Here is a 19,466-nt window from a genome sequence, read left to right as displayed (position 1 = left end):
TTCTAGTTTCTTGGATCTTACAGGCTTATTCAGACATTTTAAATCTAGCAGTGGTTTAACATACAGTCTTCTGCAAACAGACATGTTCCAGGATTAGGAACTGGTTGATTTGGTTGTATTTCCACAAGATTAAACAGCTCGTTCAGAAATCCCTTATGTGTGAATGAAGAAGGCCTCACTTAGATACCATTGGGTGAGATAGGGAAGGTAAAGACTAGTCTAATTAAACAGCCAGATTAAACAATCTAAAGGATTCATTTACCTAATGGGGCTCACTCTCAGTCCTTCTGGAAGTTGCAAGTATGCTTTACTCTTCTCTGGATGTGGAAGGGAAGTTGAAAAAGCTGTCAAAAGACAAATTCTGACCTCTCATGAAAGGCCTTTGGCATCAGCCCGGATCTTTGAAAGAACAGGAAATAACTCAAGCTCAAATAACTCAATAACTTATTCTGTTTTTACTTGACCAAGAACCTCTTGACTGGGAAATTTTCTCAGAAGAGCATGTATGTGGGTGGTGGTAAGGGAACGTAGTCCAGGCACTCAGAAAGAAGTTCTGCTGATGTCTGCCTTAGATGAAAGGGATGTTCTGCTTTCAGTCGTCTTTCAGAGCTGTCCCCAAATAGTCTGGGCTCCTTAAAGTGTGGACCACAAGTCTAAATTTTAAAAATAAAATCACCTCTCCATATATACTACCAGATGCATTGCTGGCCAAAACCTCCACACTGCTAGCTGCCAACCTGAGAAAATCCTGGATCAAGTCATCAGGAGCCAACATTTCCAAAACTGATTGTTGAAGTTTCATTTACAAAATTTGCATGGGCACCATATTTACATTTGAACATGAACAAAGAATCATAGAATATCAGGGTTGGAAGGGACCTCAGGAGGTCATCTAGTCCAACCCCCTGCTCAAAGCAGGACCAATCCCCAGACAGATTTTTGCCCCAGCTCCCTAAATGGGCCCCTCAAGGATTGAACTCACAACCCTGGGTTTAGCAGGCCAATGCTCAAACCACTTGTGCATTACTTAGGGAGACAGTTTTGAAAATTTGGTAATAACACTTCTAAAACAACAAAGCACCAAGCAGGGCCTTATGGGCATTTTTAGAAAGCATGGATTTGAAAGTGCTCATTGGAGAGCAGAATGGACATCTACTATACCTTCAGCCTTGATAATATTAGAATAGTATAGGGGCCATCCTAGCTAGAAGACTGTATTTCCTGAATCCCACATTGAGCGAATCATAGGACCGGAAGGGCCCTCGAGAGGTCTTCTAGTCCAGTCTCCTTCATACACTTCCGTGTTTCTTATTGACTTACAGGTTCTGGTTAACTGTGCTTCAGAGGCATCTCAGATGCTTTGACTGATGAAGAGGATGGTGTGACGGGTTGGATCACAGAAACCCCCTTGGGAGCTGCCACCCGATGTGCAAAGACTACCCCTGCTTCTGTTTTCCCTGCCAGCTCAGGACTCCAGCACCCTGTCTTGCTGAGCCAGACACTCCCGTCTGGCTCCAGACACAGATCCAGGGTCAGAATCTCCTGTCCCAAAGCTGCAAGTTTACCTGAAAACAGCTCGCAGTAGCGTGCTTGTCTTTAGCACTCAGATGCCCAACTCCCAATGGGGTCTAAACCCAGATAAATCCGTTTTACCCTGCATAAAGCTTATGCAGGGCAAACTCATAAATTGTTCGCCCTCTATAACACTGATAGAGAGATATGCACAGCTGTTTGCTCCCCCAGGTATTAATACATACTCTGAGTGAATTACTAAATAGAAAGTGATTTTATTAAATACAGACAGTAGGATTTAAGTGGTTCCAAGTAGTAACAGACAGAACAAAGTAAGTCACCAAGCAAAATAAAATAAAATGCGCAAATCTATGCCTAATCAAACTAAATACAGATAATCTCACCCTCAGAGATGCTTCAGTAAGTTTTTCTCAGACTGGACATCCTCCAGGCCTGGGCACAATCCTTTCCCCTGGTGCAGCTCTTGTTGCAGCTCAGGTGATAGCTAGGGGATTCTTCATGATGGCTTCTCCCCCTCTCTGTTCTCTTCCCCCCTTTATATATCTTTTGCATAAGGCGGGAACTCTTTGTCTATCTGGGTTTCCACCCCCACCTCACTGGAAAAGCACCAGGTTAAAGATGGATTCCAGTTCAGGTGACATGATCACATGTCACTGCAAGACTTCATTACTCACTTGCCAGCACACACATATACAGAAAGACTCACAGGTAAATACAGCCATCTGCAGACAATGGGAGTCATCAAGATTCCAAACCATCATTAATGGTCCACACCTTACACAATTACAATAGGCCCTCAGAGTTACATTTTATATTTCTAGTTTTAGATACAAGAGTGGTACATTTATACAAATCAGATGATCACAGTCTGTAGATTATAAGCTTTGTAATGATACCTTACAAGAGACCTTTTGCATGAGGCATATCCCAGTTACTTACATTCACTTATTACCGTATTTTCTCTAAAACTGTCTCAGTTACATTATATTGACTTATCAAGTTTTTATAAAACCATATAGACTGCACAACGTCACAGATGGATAGAGAGGCAATGCTGTCCTTTGACTTGTTACAAAGAGCACTAGCCGTAAGGGGCTTTTAGCCTAGATGGAGACCGAAGTTTATGAAGTGTGATATAGACCATTTAATTTGTTAAACCCTAATTAATTCTCCATGGAATTATCTGCATAAGGGACTACAGAGTTCTGTGAATGAGACAAAGACATCCTACCCTGTTCCTCAGTCTCTGATGAGGAAGATGCTTTCTTATTAGACATCCCTAGAAGGGTCAGTAGTTGCTGAAAGAAAGAAATTGGGGCTAGAGGAAAGCTGATTAGGAACACACCAAGCACAAATTTATCACACTGAGATGCCTACAGTCAGGCTCCATAATAAAAGTGGCCTGATTTGCAGAGGTGTTGAACACCCACAACCTTCATTTACTTCTATTGCTAAGCTCTTTGGCTTTTTGTCCTGTGTTTGTACAGCGTCTAGAACAATGGGGCTCCTGTCTATACATGGGACTCCCAGATGCTACCGCAATACAAATAAATAACAAAACAATTACAAAAATTAACTTAGATGCTTACAATAAAGCATCTACATTCTAAAATGTATTCCTAAGCATACTGCTGGATTTAAACAAATCAAGCTTCTTTCTGAGGCCGGATTCTACAAAGAATTTGGCAATCCAGGTGTGACAGTTTGGGGAACCTCTATATCGACCACTTATGAATACTAGTTGATTTTGAAATTGCTGTACCATTGAATGCCTCAGCAGATGGCTGATTCCATATCCACTATCAGGGCTGGTGTCACATCTCTTCCAGACCAGGGCGTGGGTGATGGAAGCTTGCTTTGAATGCAGGGATAGGAGGGTGGTATGGGTGGGTCCTCTGCATGAAGAGTATTGTGACAACTGTGCCTACAAATTTATCCCTATTGTGAGCTCAACTGTTAAAAAAATAAGTGAAAGTTCATAAGATGTTACAATAAACCTGAAAAATAGGTCAAGTTGCTTAAGAGATAGAACGTTGTAACAAGTGCAAGAGAACTAGACAATGCAGCTAGATTAGTCTAAACCAAAAAATCTAGGTTGATATGATTCAACGACTGTGTTGAAATTATGCTTGTTAAAAACAGTAGATGTGAACCTGAAGTTGATGAGCTAAAATTGGGATGTCAGATTTTGTGGGGAAAACATGCAAATGAGTAAAGGAGCAGAAAGAAAGAACAGATGGAGGCTTATGGCGAGAGCTTCACCATCATGGCTGCCACTAACACTGTCTCTTGGGACCCGGGGCCTTCATCATCCTGACTAAAGCGGGCTAGAGAGAGGGAGCTTGATGCCGTCACTACCCTACCTGCTCCCAAACACTACCTGAGATGAAACAACACTGGACTTTAACAGCAGCAGCAATATGTCCAGCCCATCTCAATTAACTTCTTCTCTTTTCCCCAAAAAGGACAGTTATTATCATCTTTGACTACCACACAACAGGAGGGTTTTCTTTTTAAAAACTGTCTACAGCTAAAGGGAAAGGGAACAAGGGATGCTGTTAAAATGAAACTCTTATATAAAGCATTTGAAATGTAAAATATCTGTTTTTCCTTCTTTTTTGTATCTTTCATAAAAAGTTAAAAGGATTTTTAATGGTGTGTTTGTCGTAGTACTAAGTAGGTTGAAGTGTTTGTATACCTTGTTTTATGCTGTTTAATGTTGGACAGTGACTGGGTTATGTTAGCACCTTTAACCCATATATTCCATCTAAATTAAAACAACCGGAGTGAGGGAGCTATTCAGAGTTGGTGGGGGGTGGGCAGCCAACTCCAAGCTGGGAAAGAGTGGTACCAGTGGTTTGTTTCTCTCTCACCAGCCACTAGGGGAAAGCTGCTCCCGGCCCCATCACCATTTTTCCTTTCTACTCCCCAGGCCAATCCTGTGGGTCCTGCTCTCACCTCCATGTCCTTTTTACAGAGAACACTGGTTCCCAGAATATGTAGCAGAACAACATGCAGGGGCAGAAACAGATCAGGCCCCACTGTCTCACCTCCTCCCCCACAGTTCCGTTGTCCCTGGACCAAGGACAATGGAGAGTCGGTAACCTGAATGGTTCCTGTTCAAATGAGAGCACCCTAGAACAATGGGCTGTCTGATGTCTAGGAGATCTAGTTTGACCCATCTTGTCTGCAGGGAGGGGAAGAGGAGCTATGGAATTTTTGCAACAGGGGAACAAAGGCCCAGGTCCACAAAGGTACCCAGGCTCCTAACTTCCATTTAAAAATGTAGAGGGACTCAGAGAAAGAGGCACACAAGGGACAGGCTTTAGGAGGGAGAGGGGACCTATGAACTGTGGGACCAGCCAAAGCTGAAGGAAGCTGACTGCAGAGGTCAGAAGCCTCAGAAGAGAAGCCAGGAGCTGAAGAGGTGCAGCCCAGCAGTGGGTAACAGGAACCTAGAAAAGACAAACCTAAATCCGAAAGAATACTCTGGAGTGGTGAGGAAATTTAGGCAGGGAATGGCAAAAAGGTTTTTTTTTATTTTATATGAATTGAAGTAAGGCTAACCAGCACACAGCTAGATCATTCTGCTTGCCCTTTTTGAATCCTGGCACAACATTAGCACTTTTCCAGTTTTCTGGAATTTCCCTGGTCTTCCATTATTAAAAATTAACATCAGTGTCCAGAGATCTCCTCAGTCAACTCCTTAGGACTCTTGTGTGCAAGTTAACTAGGCCTGCTGATTTAAAAATGATTATCCCTAGTAGATGTTTTTCAACATCCTCCTCAGTTACTAATGGACTAGAGGTACTTCATAATCCTCTCATGATACGAGTACATCATCCTGTATATCCAATGCACAGCAGAAATACTTATGAAATACTTCTGCCTTTCCTGCATCAGTCTTAACAATTTTAATATTTCCATCTAATAATGAGCCAGTATCATTGCTAGGATTTGTTTTGTTCCTAACATACTTTAAAACAAATCCTTTTTCTTTGTGAGGATCCATGGGTCCCCAGGCAACCTTCACATCCTGGGTGTCGTACACATCCTGGGAGCCTGTGAGTAACTGGTGGGTTGAGTGACTAATGGAACTCCAGACCCACCAAAGGCACCATGCACAGATGTTCTGAGTGGAGGAGTGCCTGGCCCCACCGACTGGTCCAACTGTGCTATTTTAGTCAGAAGCAGGCACAGGAAGTTGTCCATGCAACTGGGTGAATTTGAGCCCTGCTTTCCCAATTTGTCTCTGGTTCCTGCTTTCATGACCTGTTCCTTGTTCTTGCCTGACTCTTGGTTTGCCTCCCAACTCCAATTCTGACCCCTGGTTTGACTCCTGACTACAACTCTGATCCTTGGCATGACTCCTGACTCTGATTCAGGCTCTGACTCTTGGCTTGTGTTACTAACTTCCTATGCTGTCTCTTGCTCCAGCCACTAGCCCCAGTCATGATATTATTGTCCTTAGCCTGGCCAGCCATGCATTTTTCCCTAATGACCTTCACTTCCCTTATCAATTTTCCACACTTTGTAACTTCCAATTGATATTGATTGCTATCTATTTTGCCTTTTTTCCATTTGTTATATGCTGCTCTTTTATTCCAACTGTCGCCTTCACACTGCCACTGAACCAGGATGGGGCTTTTACCCACAGTTGTCCTCTTTCTTGATTGTGGAATTGTATCTTTTTGGACAGCTCGTAAAAACTCTTCTTTAAGAACTCCTAATTTTCATTCACATTTTCAATCTAACTTAGTCCTCCCTATCGATGTAACTCACAAGTTCTCTCAGATTTGGGAAATTAACCCCTTTGAAGCACAAAGCATATATGTATTACTGGTTGGGACTATCTGTTTATCTCGATGACTGATCCTTAGACAACTACCAACTTCCAGTCTAGTGATTAATTCATCTTTATCATGATGAGTTCCAGATTAGTTACCTTGTGTTGAGTGCAATACTTTTTGAATTGGAAAATCATCATCTATAAGTTTTAGAAAATTGGATGTTTTACTACGGGCTGCATAAGACCTCTAGCATGTACCTCCCAAACTGAAGTCTCCCAACACAGCTTTCAGCAGAGTTAGGTTGAGTCAGTACTTGGATAGGAGACGTCCAAAGAACCCATAGATATTGCAAGAAGCAGTGGTGATGATTTGGTACTGGTCCAAAGCCCCAGCATGGTGGAATGGGGCACTATGCAGCACAAAGTGCCAGCTGCCACAATGCAAAAAACTGAGCATTTGTCTACTTGCAATCATTAAAAACCCTGTGGTATTATTCATAAGAGGTGCGTTTAACCCAGTGTCCTTTGCAAATTCCAATATGGGTAAGTTGTATTCTGCCCACCTAAATACTGCACTTCAGTTTCAGACTGGATATGATATTCTTCACTTCCCATTCTTAACTTTTGTGGACCGCTGCTATGCAGAGTTTAACCCCAGAAGGGGCTGCATTTCAGTGGTACCTGAGATGATTAGCCAATATAGTTTGAAATGCACTCAGGGATCCTTTGTGACAAAAGGTGCTATATAAGGGTAAGATACTCTTATCCTGAGTTCATAGGCATGCTGAGGAGGTGGTGTGCTCAGCACAGGAAGGGAAGGTCCCCCTACGAGATTGAGTCTAAGCCCAGTGGAAGTCGATGGGAATCTTTCCATGGACTTTAGACCAGGCCTCAACATGATTAGCCTCTATCAGTCCCTTCTGGCATACAAAAAGAATGGTGTTTGTGGTCTCTATGAAGAGCGGATAGTCAGTCTTCCTGCACCATAGCATGATCACAAATAAAGGCAATGCCTTTCAGAAAGGGAAGGGAAGGGAAGAAGCAGGTGTATAAAGGGGGAAAATGGAGAAGACCTTTAAAGTTGCAAGGGAAGCGAGTTAAACAATACTGTACTTAAGAAGGAAAGCAACAACATTTTAAAGCCATCTTATTTTCACGCATGCTATCCATTCCCAAATATTTAATGTAAATAAAGTAGGACATCCTCACTGTTATTATACAAGAATACACACCTATGGCTACCCATGCATTTAGCACTCTCTTCAAGTAGCAACTATTTGGCAGGGCTCCTTTTAAATTTTAAATTGTGTTTGTGATTTACAAGCAAGAGAGCCTGCACTTAACATACTGTTGGAAAGACACCATGTAAAATCCCATCAGCCAAATTCACTACTGGCACAAGGGGTGCACCTCTAACAACGGCAATGGGGTTGTGCCCACTGACACTAGTGGTGAATTGACTATGTGTTTATTTTCCATTTTCATTTCAGTGGTGCATTTTTATGTGATTGGGGGAAAAAAAGAGCACATGCCACCACTAGGGGGAGGGAAAGCAATTACTTCCAAGCTTTGAAATGTTTTCCTTAGTATGTGTTTTCACTTAGTTCTCTTCACAATGCAGTGAATCAGAACAGGAACACGTTTCATTTTTCTTCATCAGAAGAAATCAGAAGCTAACTACTGACACTGAAATTGCACATACAAAAGTAGAGGCAGTCATGCCATCCACAGAGTGGCTATATATCAGCCAATACCAAACCATTCAGGTCCCATTCCACTGTGGACAGGTATAGCATCATGCAGGATATGTGAAATCACACAATGCTCAAGTGCTCTACAATGCCCAGCCACAAATGGGTGGGATATGGCTGGAATTTCAGATTTAAATATGTACTTTCTTGCAGTTTTCAGGGGAGGAGGTAGAGAAGGTGTTATGATTTAATTTTCTGTATTTATTGTGGCTTCTCCTGACCCAGAATCATGCCACTAAACCCATCTAGATTTATATATATACTAAACATTATTCCCAATATACCTCTCCAGTGCACACTGCAGTAGTTCTTCTGGATTCACTGATGTGTGTGCCAGGAATGAAATCTGAACAACGGTACACATTCCACACAATGACTCTATAAAACTGAATGCAAAGTAAAAATCCTTAAGAGACGTGGTTACCATGCTTGGGGATTAATGAGAATGGCACCGGTGGTCTCAGGCTCATGAAATATAAATGTGTATAGGGCTTGGCTTTATTAGTAGCTTTGAGGGTTTGATGGATGTAACTCTTATCATTCCACAGACAGCTCTGCAAATAGAGGGGTCGGTGGTAGCGGATGCAAGTCAGATTAGTACAGTCTGCTGAGTCAATGACAGAAATAATTCCAGCCAGCGATTGTGATTTGCAAAGAACATTAATAGCTGATGCAGGCATGAAACAGGACTACCGCTTTAAACCCTACTACTCTCTGAGAGTTAACGTTAGATAGTCCTAATGCTGCTCTTTGGAGTACCAAGGGAAGAGGAGCTTTTGTAGTTGTCCATCAGTGGACAGTATCTCCCCAATTGAGGAACAAGGCATCATGCAGATTATTTTAGCCTCACAATGTCTTTTTCCCCTTCCACTTTATACAGAACCCTTCAATTCCAAGCTCCTGAGGAGCTTCCTCCAAAGGCCAGTCAATTAATTCCTTAAAAATATTATATTCATGTGTACACACAGTGCACACAGAGAGAAAAGAGGCACAGTAAGAGAATACTATTTATTTCTATAAAGATAAAAAGGAATAGTAATCTCCTTCAGACACCAGCGTACTGTAATAGTTCACCTCCTGCATCCTGCCTTTGATTTTCTCCTGAACCCAATTCATCTATTCATCTTTTGTTGGTTAATTCCCAGCATTTTTTCCTCAGGCCGGCAGGCTGGCATGGATAGCTAACAGTGCCAGTATTTCTCATTGCTGTTGGTTAAGAAACACACTAAGGTTAGATGCCTGGTTCCATCCCACCCAAGGTGCTGAATGCATTAACTTTCCAGCATACTCAGCCTTTGGCAGCCTGAATCTCTCTCAGCACCGCATTCCTCCTTGGAAAGATTAACTACCCCAGGAGTGAGTCCATGCACGTTTAAGAAATAGATGACAGATTTTAGGGACTGGTCATCATGGAAAAATGGCAAATTTTACAATGAGTCTCAGGTTAAGGCAAAAGGCTTTAAGAAGGCAAAGGCATTTCTTACATAGTGTGAGCTATCTTACTTCTAAACATCATTCTCCGAACAGTGAAAAACAAAAAACAAAATAAAATGACATTCCTTTCTCTCTCCTGGTAGCGTTTATTAGCCTTAGAAATGTCTATTTAACCACTCAGCATCACCTGTGGATTTTTTCTGACATTCAAGTCCACTTCAGACAGTAGAGGCACTGGGAACCACAAAATCAAACAGCTTCAAGGGAGGAAAGGGATACAGATAGAAAAGTTAATTGAGAAGGAGAAAATCATTCTTATAATGCCAGTGGTACCTGTTGGTCAGTTGGTGGAGAGACAAACCTGCCATTCCAGGTTCTTGCATCTAACACAACTCAAAAATGCCAGATAGAGAGAATCCCATAGTGTTTGGGAAAGTTACCTAATCCTTTTAATGGATTTTCCTTCTTGAGTTCCTAAAATTTGTTCCAAACACCAAAATCTAAAAGAAAAGGCAAAACTGAAAGCAGACCTGTGGATTCTGGCTTTGGTTATGTTAGCTTGGGATTCTTATTTTCTTGTGACAGTAGTTTTTAAACACTTTCTGAGTTTAAGTGAAGTCTCAATTTTCAGGAAGCAAAGAAATGAGATATATAATCAATGCTTTTCTTCTGTTCAGCTTTTGGCTTCTAGACAGGCACTAAATGCCCCTGCACTTTTATTGGCAAAGCAAGGCAGGTAATAACAGTGAATAAGAAACCTATTCTTAGACGTACTGGCTCTTTCTCGAGTAAAGTACCACTACAGCATGAATGACTCAATCATCTACTCAAGAGCTATTACTTGCAGCGATGAAGCAATGTTAATTGGATAATGGCCTGCTGCCAGCTAATATTGGCATGACCTACAATACCCTTGGCTGACAGCCACGTATGTCTCTCTCTCACACCTTATTTTTTGTAATCTGGATGGGAAGTGGAAGCCATTAAAAAAAACTCCCAAGTGATATTTAACTTCTTATCATGAATTAAAAGCTTAATTAAGTGCCTTGTTAAAGGAAGGAAGACCAGTTTCTGTGATTAAATAAAACACAACAGTTAGGGATATGGATCAAATGAATAATTTTTGAAACTTAATATTTTCCAAGAAAAGAATTAATTTGGCTCACTTTTAACAAGAACCCATCAGAAAACTACTGAAAAATAGGATAGTAAAAATTAAATGTACAATTTTTGGAGAGCAAATAAAATCGAGTGAGAGGAAAACTTTTATAAAATTAAGATTCATAGACATGGTTCTTAATAATTCTCCTTTGCAGTAATCTATGGATTTATTACATGCTCATTTTTCTAATGGTTGTCTATATGCAAATTAACTAATGGTGTTATCTGAAATCAATTTAGTTGGACCAATGTAAAAGGCTGTGTGGACACTCTTGAGTTGATATAAAAATAGCCTGTACTAATTTGGCTTAAGTTGATTAGGAAAAGGTTTAAACTAAACCAAAACAAGCTACTCTTAAACCAACGTAAGAACATCTAACGCAACAGTTTGCACTGGCTTAAAAAACAATTTAAATTAAACCAGTTCCACTTTCTGTGGGTACGCAAGGTATGATATTTAATTAATTTCAATATGGTAAAAACGAATAGACTTTTTTAAAAAACAAAAATGATTTTAAATCAGTCCACCCATTGTTTAAACTAGACAACTATTATAAATTTGATGAGGGTCCAAGTGTCCTAATTCCAGCCTCTAAACAGAAAACAAAATCTGCAACTTAAATCTTCAAAGGAAGATTTATTATTTTGGATAGTTAAAAATAAGCTTCTGTTTAAAAAAAACAAAACCAAACAACCCAACTCAGATGAGCTAAGTATTGACATTAGGTAAGTATGTTGGTAACTGCTTTTATGCCTTTCTGTACACCAGTGCCACATTTAAGCCTTCACTGGACACTAACTCCTATTTTTATGATTTCACATTTCTGCCATTTCAAAGCACAAAGAGAACCTAAAACCTGATGCTTGTGTGGCTCGTTTAGAAATATTTTTGTTATATTACAAGCCATTTAGTGAGTTTTTGAGCCATCAGGGCTATTTAAAAAGGATAACTTAAGGGTACTTTTGTTCTTGTGGTACCAGCTATATCTCAAGGTAAATTAGCCTTTTCTAAAAACACCATAGCATTAAGTATTTATAGAAAACCTCTGAGTCTGAAAAGTTCTTTGCCTAGGATATAGGTATTACCTAGTGAACTAGAAGGACTGGAAAAATTATCATAATAAATGTGAATTAAATGCTTCGTCGTATTTTCCTGATCCCCCTTGCAAAATTTGAAGGTTTTTTGATTCTGCTAAAGGAAGCAAGAAGCCCAGGCAGCCATCTTTGATGATGGCATACAGCTTCAAACAGTACGTCCCTCGGCCCGCGCCGCTTCCAGCAGCTCCCATTGGCCTGGAGCAGCGAACCGCAGCCACTGGGAGCTGCAACTGGCCGAACCTGCAGACGCGGCAGGTAAACAAACTGGCCCGGCCCACCAGGGGCTTTCCCTGCACAAGCGGCGGAACAAGTTTGGGAACCACTGATATAAAGTATAGGAGCATATCAAAACAGCCAAATTAGAACAGCCAACAAAAGTAGAGAAATTTGCATATGCATCATATAGTAACTGAGAAATTACTGTACTGTGATTATGCATATCCTTGTGCTCCAATTGGTTAAAAATGGTTGTTAGACAATTAAAGTTAAAGAATTTACATACGTATATTTATTCAAATAAACCAGTGATTGAACAAATCAGGCTTCTTAGCCTATCAGCACAGGGATTTATGTATGTAAGAAACCAGTACCTATATTGTATCCCTGCTCTGACTGAAATAGAATTATCTCAGTCAATCTAAAAAAAGTAAAACCTTGTTGCCATGTAATAAATCTACGTCAATGGAAAACTAACAACACTTATCCCTTACATTCTCAGACCACTGAAAAGTATTAAAAGCCAGATTCTCTGCTGGTATAGTTCCACTGACTTCAATGGAGTACGGTAGCAGAGAATTTAGCCCTAAATCTCTACAGCTGTTTTGCTTATTTTTTTTTTAAGTAACAGTCTCATATTAACCTGAAAATAATGCTCATACTATTTATTTTAATGGCGATTGTACATAATAGAAATCATGTATGGTTGGAACAATATTACTTATGTGGTAGGAACAGTCTTTATATTTTAATAGCAGTGTCACGAGGTATGTTTCGTATTCTCTCTTTTTTTTAATATTACCAAAAGTTGCTTTGCAATAAAGAGACTGCATACACCACCAAGTTAAATAGGTTTTTCCGCAGTAAGATTATTAACTAACATTGTGTAGAAACATAATGCAGGTACTAGTGTGTCCTATATGATATGAATGAAGTCTTAAGGAATGGTACTGGACTACAGTTTATTTATGACAAATTATTTTTTACCCCATTTTATTTTTAGTTTGTGAAGTCATGTTAAAATTAATCGGGTACTTGCATCATCTATTTCAATCGGGCTGTGTGTAAATCTGCACAACCGGCAATAATACGGTGTAGAAATATAATTAATAGCAAGACTATTCGAGGCTCTGACATGGTTTAAATGACAACTGTACTGCTCAGGGTGACTGCCTTAAAACACAAAGGTGATGTACAACTACCCTGTTTCCCCGAAAATAAGACAGTGTCTTATATTAATTTTTGCTCCCAAAGATGCGCTAGGTCTTATTTTCAGGGGATGTCTTATTTTTCAGAAATGAAAAATGCCTTATTATCGGTGGATGCCTTATTATCGGGGAGGTCTTATTATCGGGGGGATGCCTTATATTACAACGAGAGGCAAAACTGTAAGTAGGCCTTATTTTCGGAGGATGTCTTATTTTCGGGGAAACAGGGTAAACATGCATTAAAGTAACTTTAAGGTCAATTTAAACCTTCAAAAGCCAAGAAATTTAGAGACAACCCAAAAAATATATTTTAAAGACAAGAACTAGGAAGTTAGACACAAAATTATCTGAAGGAGCCAGAGGCAAAGGGGCATTCAATACATAACTGACTGAAGTTTACTGCTTTAGTTTCAGGACTCATGAAGTTACATTGACTGACTTCCATTGTTATTCACTAATTTGCACCACGATGTAACATCAAAGCTACAGTATTATTGTTGTTAATTGTTTTAATATGAACAATAAATGGTGCCTCAGTAGAGCCAGCCCACAGGGAATCAGGTACATGGAAATTTTATGTAAATGGCCTAATTTTAAAAATGTTATTTTAATTCCAATGGGTATAAAATAATTAATGTTGAAACAATTTGTTAATCTCATATCAGACCCTAGAACACCATTTACCTACAGATCAGGTAGCTTCATTTGTTCAGCACTTTTTTCAGCATAAATCACGTGGCTTGAGGCAGTTAAATATCATACTAGTGATGAGCGGAAGGGAAAGGAAACAAAGCTGAGCGAGAAATACAGGGAAAGGAACAAGAAGAACCAAAATACTCGCTGCTGAAAAGGGAAGGGTGGCAATGAGACCCAAAATAATGTGACAATTCAAATGATTTTTAAACAATAACCCACTTTCTGAGAGCCAAATGGCCCTTTTAAATTTCCTGTCTAGAAAACCAGAAGAATACCTGGGTCCAGATAATGTACTGAATGGAGCTATATTCATTAAGTGACCTCTGTTTGGGTACTACTCTTTTAGCAGTGGTGAGAAAAGGAAGCTCAAACATTTTAAAGCTTTGCTATAGTAACTGGTTTGAAATGCTGGCTCTTTTTTCCAGCAGAGAGGATTCTGTGAATACGTTCATTCTTTAACTCTCAAGGGGCATCCAACAATTCTTAACCAACCAAAACAGAAAAATCACAGCAACAGGCACGCAGAGTCAGATCCTAGAATCTGTGCTACATTTGGATTTATCTTTTAAGACCTTGAGAGTTAGCTGGCTAGTAGCGAGTACACCATTAATGCCATGTAAGAGGGGTTTGTTTTTACAACAGAGGAATAATGACATACTGTACCTCCTCTGGCAGGCTGACAACCAGGTCATTTTCCGTCTGCCCAACCAGTGCCTGCAAGAAGTATTCACTGCAAGCAGCCAGCACAGCCCGGTGGGCTCGAAACTCTTTCCCCTCCACAATCAAAGTCACATCACAGAGAATATCCTGCTTCCGCTGGTCATTTAGGCACAGGAGGATATTGGTACAATGGACTGTTGACTCATACACATACATGGGGGATTCAGTCTTCTCATCCACAGACATTCCGTTCACACCCTAAAATAGAAACAGCAACAATAAGGAAAGATATTGCTGAAGAGTTATTACAGCAATCACAATTTTAACAGCGAGAGCGAGATAACATCATAATTTGCGTCCTGCAAGATCTAGGCAGCAAATTAAAGAACTGCTGATCAGCACATTAATTCTTAGTCTGAACAAAGAACTCAGAAAAGTTACCTGGAAAGACATTTACATTACAAGCCTTTATTCTACCCCACTTTGTAGGCTTTCCCCCCGCTCCCCCCACAATATAAAATCAAACTAGATTTCAGACTAGTCCACAAAATGCCTACAAATAAGACTACCAATAAATACTTAATTCTTTAATTTTATAAGTAATTACACATACAACTTTGGAAAATTATAGTAAAAATAAAAATATGAGAATATTGGGTCTTTCACAGAGAGAGAAGGTTTTGACCCTTGTCCTTCTGTTGTGTTATGTCAAGAAACTTGACATTTAAGTTGAGATGTATACATTCAGGTGGACAGCGCTTTTAGAATTTACACTGAAAACCCAGGCTTAACTGCGAAGGAGCCAGGAGTTGTACATGACAGAAAGAACCCACCTAACTATGATGATTTCATTTCCTATTGTCTCAATAACAGATCTAGTTATTTTTAAAGATCAGTGGGGGTGTATGAAAGATTTTTAGAATTCATTTATTCCCAGGTGTGGCTGAAACAATGCAAATTCATTGGCTGTTTAAGACATTTACAGAGAAAGCAAAAGTAGTTTCTATTTTTTATCTTTCCAAATTAAGAATCCAAGGTCCAAAATCTCATGTATGGGAGGAATTCTGAGCGCGGGCAAAGCCCCAGTGAAGTCACTGAGGGGCTTGTCTTCGCTACCGGGATAAGTTGACCTATGTTACACAGCATAGGTTGACTTACTGCGCTGCATCAACGGGAGATGCTCTCTGATCGACTTACCTTACTCTTCTGGGGGAGCTGGAGTCCACCAGAGAGCACTCTGCCATCGATTTAGCGGGTCTTCATTAGACCCACTAAATCAACACCCGCTGCATCAATTGCAGCAGTGTCGATCTCCCCAGTAGTGAAGACAAGACCGAGGTATCATGTGGGTGCAGAAGAGTTTGCCCCTGTCTAGAAATTTGTAGAACCATGGGTTAAATAATTTCTTTTTGCTGACTATGCATTTGTATGATGCACAATATCCACTGCAAGAGTGTGAACAGGGAGATTCCTTATCTATTCCTGATAATACAACTCCCTGTACTGTTGAACAAAATTATTTTTTCTTCACTTACCTTCAACATCATCACTTGAGGGACCCCATGGGTATCTGAATAATTAAAACAATTTATTCCCCACCCTCCCATATCTTTATGGAGAGTTCTGTTTAGCACTGAAGTCAATCTTCTTGTTTGCTTTGCTTTCTCATTCTAATTTCTGTGGCAAGAAAAACAATAGAAATGTATTCTATGCTATATTTAGCCTTGGCAGGCAGAATTTAATTTCAATGGAGAATACTGATGTTTATTTTTAAGCATTTTTTTAGATTATCAAATTAACTTTCCACAGTTGTAGGAAATTATGGGGGGGGAGGGTCCAGACAATAATTATTTACTGACATTAGACATAAAGATTCAAAAAGTTAAAGCTTTATAACCAATACAACACACATTGTCAACATCACATATCAAAATACACAAAGTATATATCCTTAAATCAAACTCTAAATTCTCAAGAAGCAATTTTTTTTTTTTTTTTAAACTTTACCTATCTGTAAAGTTCAATGATCATTGATGGAAATTTTGTTGTTGGTTTGTGTGTGTACAGTGAAAACAATATTTAATGTCAAAAAAAATCTAATCCTTCCAAGCCTACCTATCAGGTAAGATTCAGAGTCTTTACAGGTAATGGTTACAAATCAATTTGTTTTGATACAATATAGTTTACATTACAAATATCTGAATCTACAGTAGGAAACATGCAAAATTCCTCATTTGTTAAAAGCAGCTCTTATAGACAATTTTTACTTTGATCATTTTAGTTTTGTGGGCGCTTGTACTTGGTAAACTCAATTCAGTGCTATTTCTGTTGCTCCAAATTGAAACCTAGATATTTTTTCCTAATAATCGTCATGCTGCAAAAGATCCTATGCATTCAGAAATATAGCAGGAAAAGGCTTCAGAATGGACCTGTTTTCTACATGTAAATGTATACTCACCTTTTCAATCAAAGAATATTCCTCAACTCAACTGTATAACACAGGTCCTAGAACTTCTCCAAAGTAATTCCTAGAGCACATACATAGATGATATTCTGTCTGATTAGGGACAGTAGCAATGGATTAATAAAAATGAAGTTTTAGACTTCTGTAAAGCAGAGAGACCATGATTGAGATCTTGCTTCAATACAGACATCCAGATTGCTGACGCTGGCATTCCAGAACTTCTGTGGGAATTCCTAATGAAATGCTTATGACTTATGAATATTTTACATTTACTGATGAAGGCCAAGATTTTCAAAAGTAGGTGCCTAAGGTTAAGCTCCTAAATAAGTGGCTTGATTTTCAATGCCAAATACCAGTCATCTCCCTCTCATTTGATTGTGTCTTTTTATAGGTATACACACAACTAGCTATCTACAGTTGAGGGGTGTCCTTTTAATTTTCTGCAGTTTTACTTTTTGTTATGGGTTTGCTTTCTTAAATTGAGAAAATTTACACTCAAAAATTCTTCTCATGAAGTGAGATTAATGATCAGAAGTGGTTGCAATCATTTTATTAGGATTATGGTAATGTAAAAGAGAAAATGATACTCAGCTCAGCCCACTCACAGCTTTCTGTGTAACTGATCTTAGATGTTAATGCTAATGTAAAATAATGTTTTAAGTGGTCACTGTTGAGTGGTGTGAAACGTAAGATTTTACAAGAAAAATCTAGTGGGAAAATCTGAAAGTTGCAAATGACAATTAAATGGAGAATGCATTTTTTTTTTCAGGCAAATCTCATGTCGGTAATGTCTGAGATGATTCTGAAACTGTACAAGAAACCTGAAACCTGGCAGATAATAAAAAGAATCAACTATATTTTTAGTATTTAAAAGAAAAAAGACACTTTGCCTGAAGTTGGAATCTGTTTAGTACAGTAATAGCACAATAAGCAAATATTTGTGTGAATCAAACACTGAATTCTTTGGTTACTAGTTAGTAATTTCCTTCTTTAACTATTGCTCTTATCAAAAATGTTTAAAACATTTATTATAAAGCTAGTGGAATGGTGAGAACATCACCCTGTGTTTCCTCACTGGTTACTCAGCAAGTCTTTAACTGATAGGAAAAGTGTTGGCCTGATTTGAATTTGACCTGTACTGATTGTCACTAACAGCCATTTCCACTGCAGCCAATAGCCTGTAGGTGCCCCTTATGAAATGAATTGGTGGTATAAGCCTAGTTTCCTGTACCCCAGACAGTTATTTGTTGCCATATGCTACAGCAGTGGAAGTGGAGGGTCCAGGCAGCCTCTCTATACCAAACCACCATGTTGGAGGGGGAGGCGGAAAAGGCTCTTATTAATTCAAGTATTGCGTGAGGGCATCATTTGGCCCATATGAACACAAAGATGACTATTTACTCAATGATGTGCAAGCATTAGGTTAGGGATATGATAGCGTGAGAGACCGATACTCTAAACCAGCGGTTCTCAAACTTCATTGTACCGCGACCCCCTTCTGACAACAAAAATTACTTCATAACCTCAGGAGAGGGGACAAAAACCTGAGCCCGCCTAAGCCCTGCCAAAGCCAGAGCCCCACAGCTTCTGGCTAGGGGGCCAAAGCTGAAGCGCAAGGGCTTCAGCTCCATGCAGTGAACCTGTAATCTGAGTCCTGCAGCCCATGGCTGAAGCTCTCGGGCTTTGGCTTGGGCCTTTAGTAGTGGGGCTCGGGCTTCAACCCCGGGCCTCAGCAAGTCTAAGCCAGCCCTGGCAACCCCATTCAAAGGGGGTAGCGACCCACAGTTTGAGAACTGCTGCTCTAAACACATCTGCTGTAATATGCCAGAAAAGGTTTATTGGGTGTTGCCTCAATTTGACTACAACATCCAATTTTAGCATGAAGGCCATCAAGTAAAACTGTATAATTTACTATTAAGAATCACAGCACCGGATCCAGTGCAAAATGAATGGCATGAAATGCAAGCAAACATACTAGAGAGACTGCATTAAGCCTTGTAGAAAAGGTTCCTCTCAATTCTCTCTTGATCAAGTTAAGAGGATTGATGAAGTGTTGTATTTTTTAGCTCCATTTAATAAATTACATTCTCTAATTCATTTTTCAAAAACTAATCACTTAGAATAAGGGTCTTATGAATAACTGTAAAAAGAACTGCTTGAGCACAAGAAAGAATCCCAGGTCAGACTTAGTTAGACTACACAGCAGAAGTGCACAGAAATTGTCTGACAATGTTTCTTGTCCAATAGGATGCAGACAGTATTCTGAGCTTTTCAACTGTTACACTGGCTGCAAAAGATGCCACAGGGAATTCACGTGAAAATAGCTATTTGAAGTGCTAGTGCTAGAAATAGTTTATACTCCTTTCAGGATTAAAAATCCTATACATCTTTGTAGAGGGAAGCTGTTTAGTGCTTCAGACAATATGCAATGTAGTTCTAAAGTGGAAATAAGAAAA

The 19,466-nt window shown here is 39.5% G+C and overlaps 1 protein-coding gene across 2 annotated transcripts in view; it reads right to left on the bottom strand.

Moving 5' to 3' along the window:
• BACH2 (BTB domain and CNC homolog 2) overlaps positions 1-19,466 on the bottom strand; it is a 253,173-nt gene that overhangs the window by 51,520 nt on the left and 182,187 nt on the right. For both annotated transcript variants that reach the window (XM_034766029.1, XM_034766028.1), the window contains one exon: positions 14,550-14,804. In XM_034766029.1, coding sequence (XP_034621920.1) covers positions 14,550-14,792 — 243 coding nt within the window. In that variant the 5' untranslated portion in view covers positions 14,793-14,804. The remainder of the gene's footprint in view (positions 1-14,549; positions 14,805-19,466) is intronic.

This window comes from Trachemys scripta, chromosome 3, assembly GCF_013100865.1.
Source record: "Trachemys scripta elegans isolate TJP31775 chromosome 3, CAS_Tse_1.0, whole genome shotgun sequence".
Classification (NCBI taxonomy): domain Eukaryota; kingdom Metazoa; phylum Chordata; order Testudines; family Emydidae; genus Trachemys; species Trachemys scripta.
Note: the sequence above shows the minus strand (reverse complement) of the source record. Positions and strands in the feature narration are given on the sequence as shown.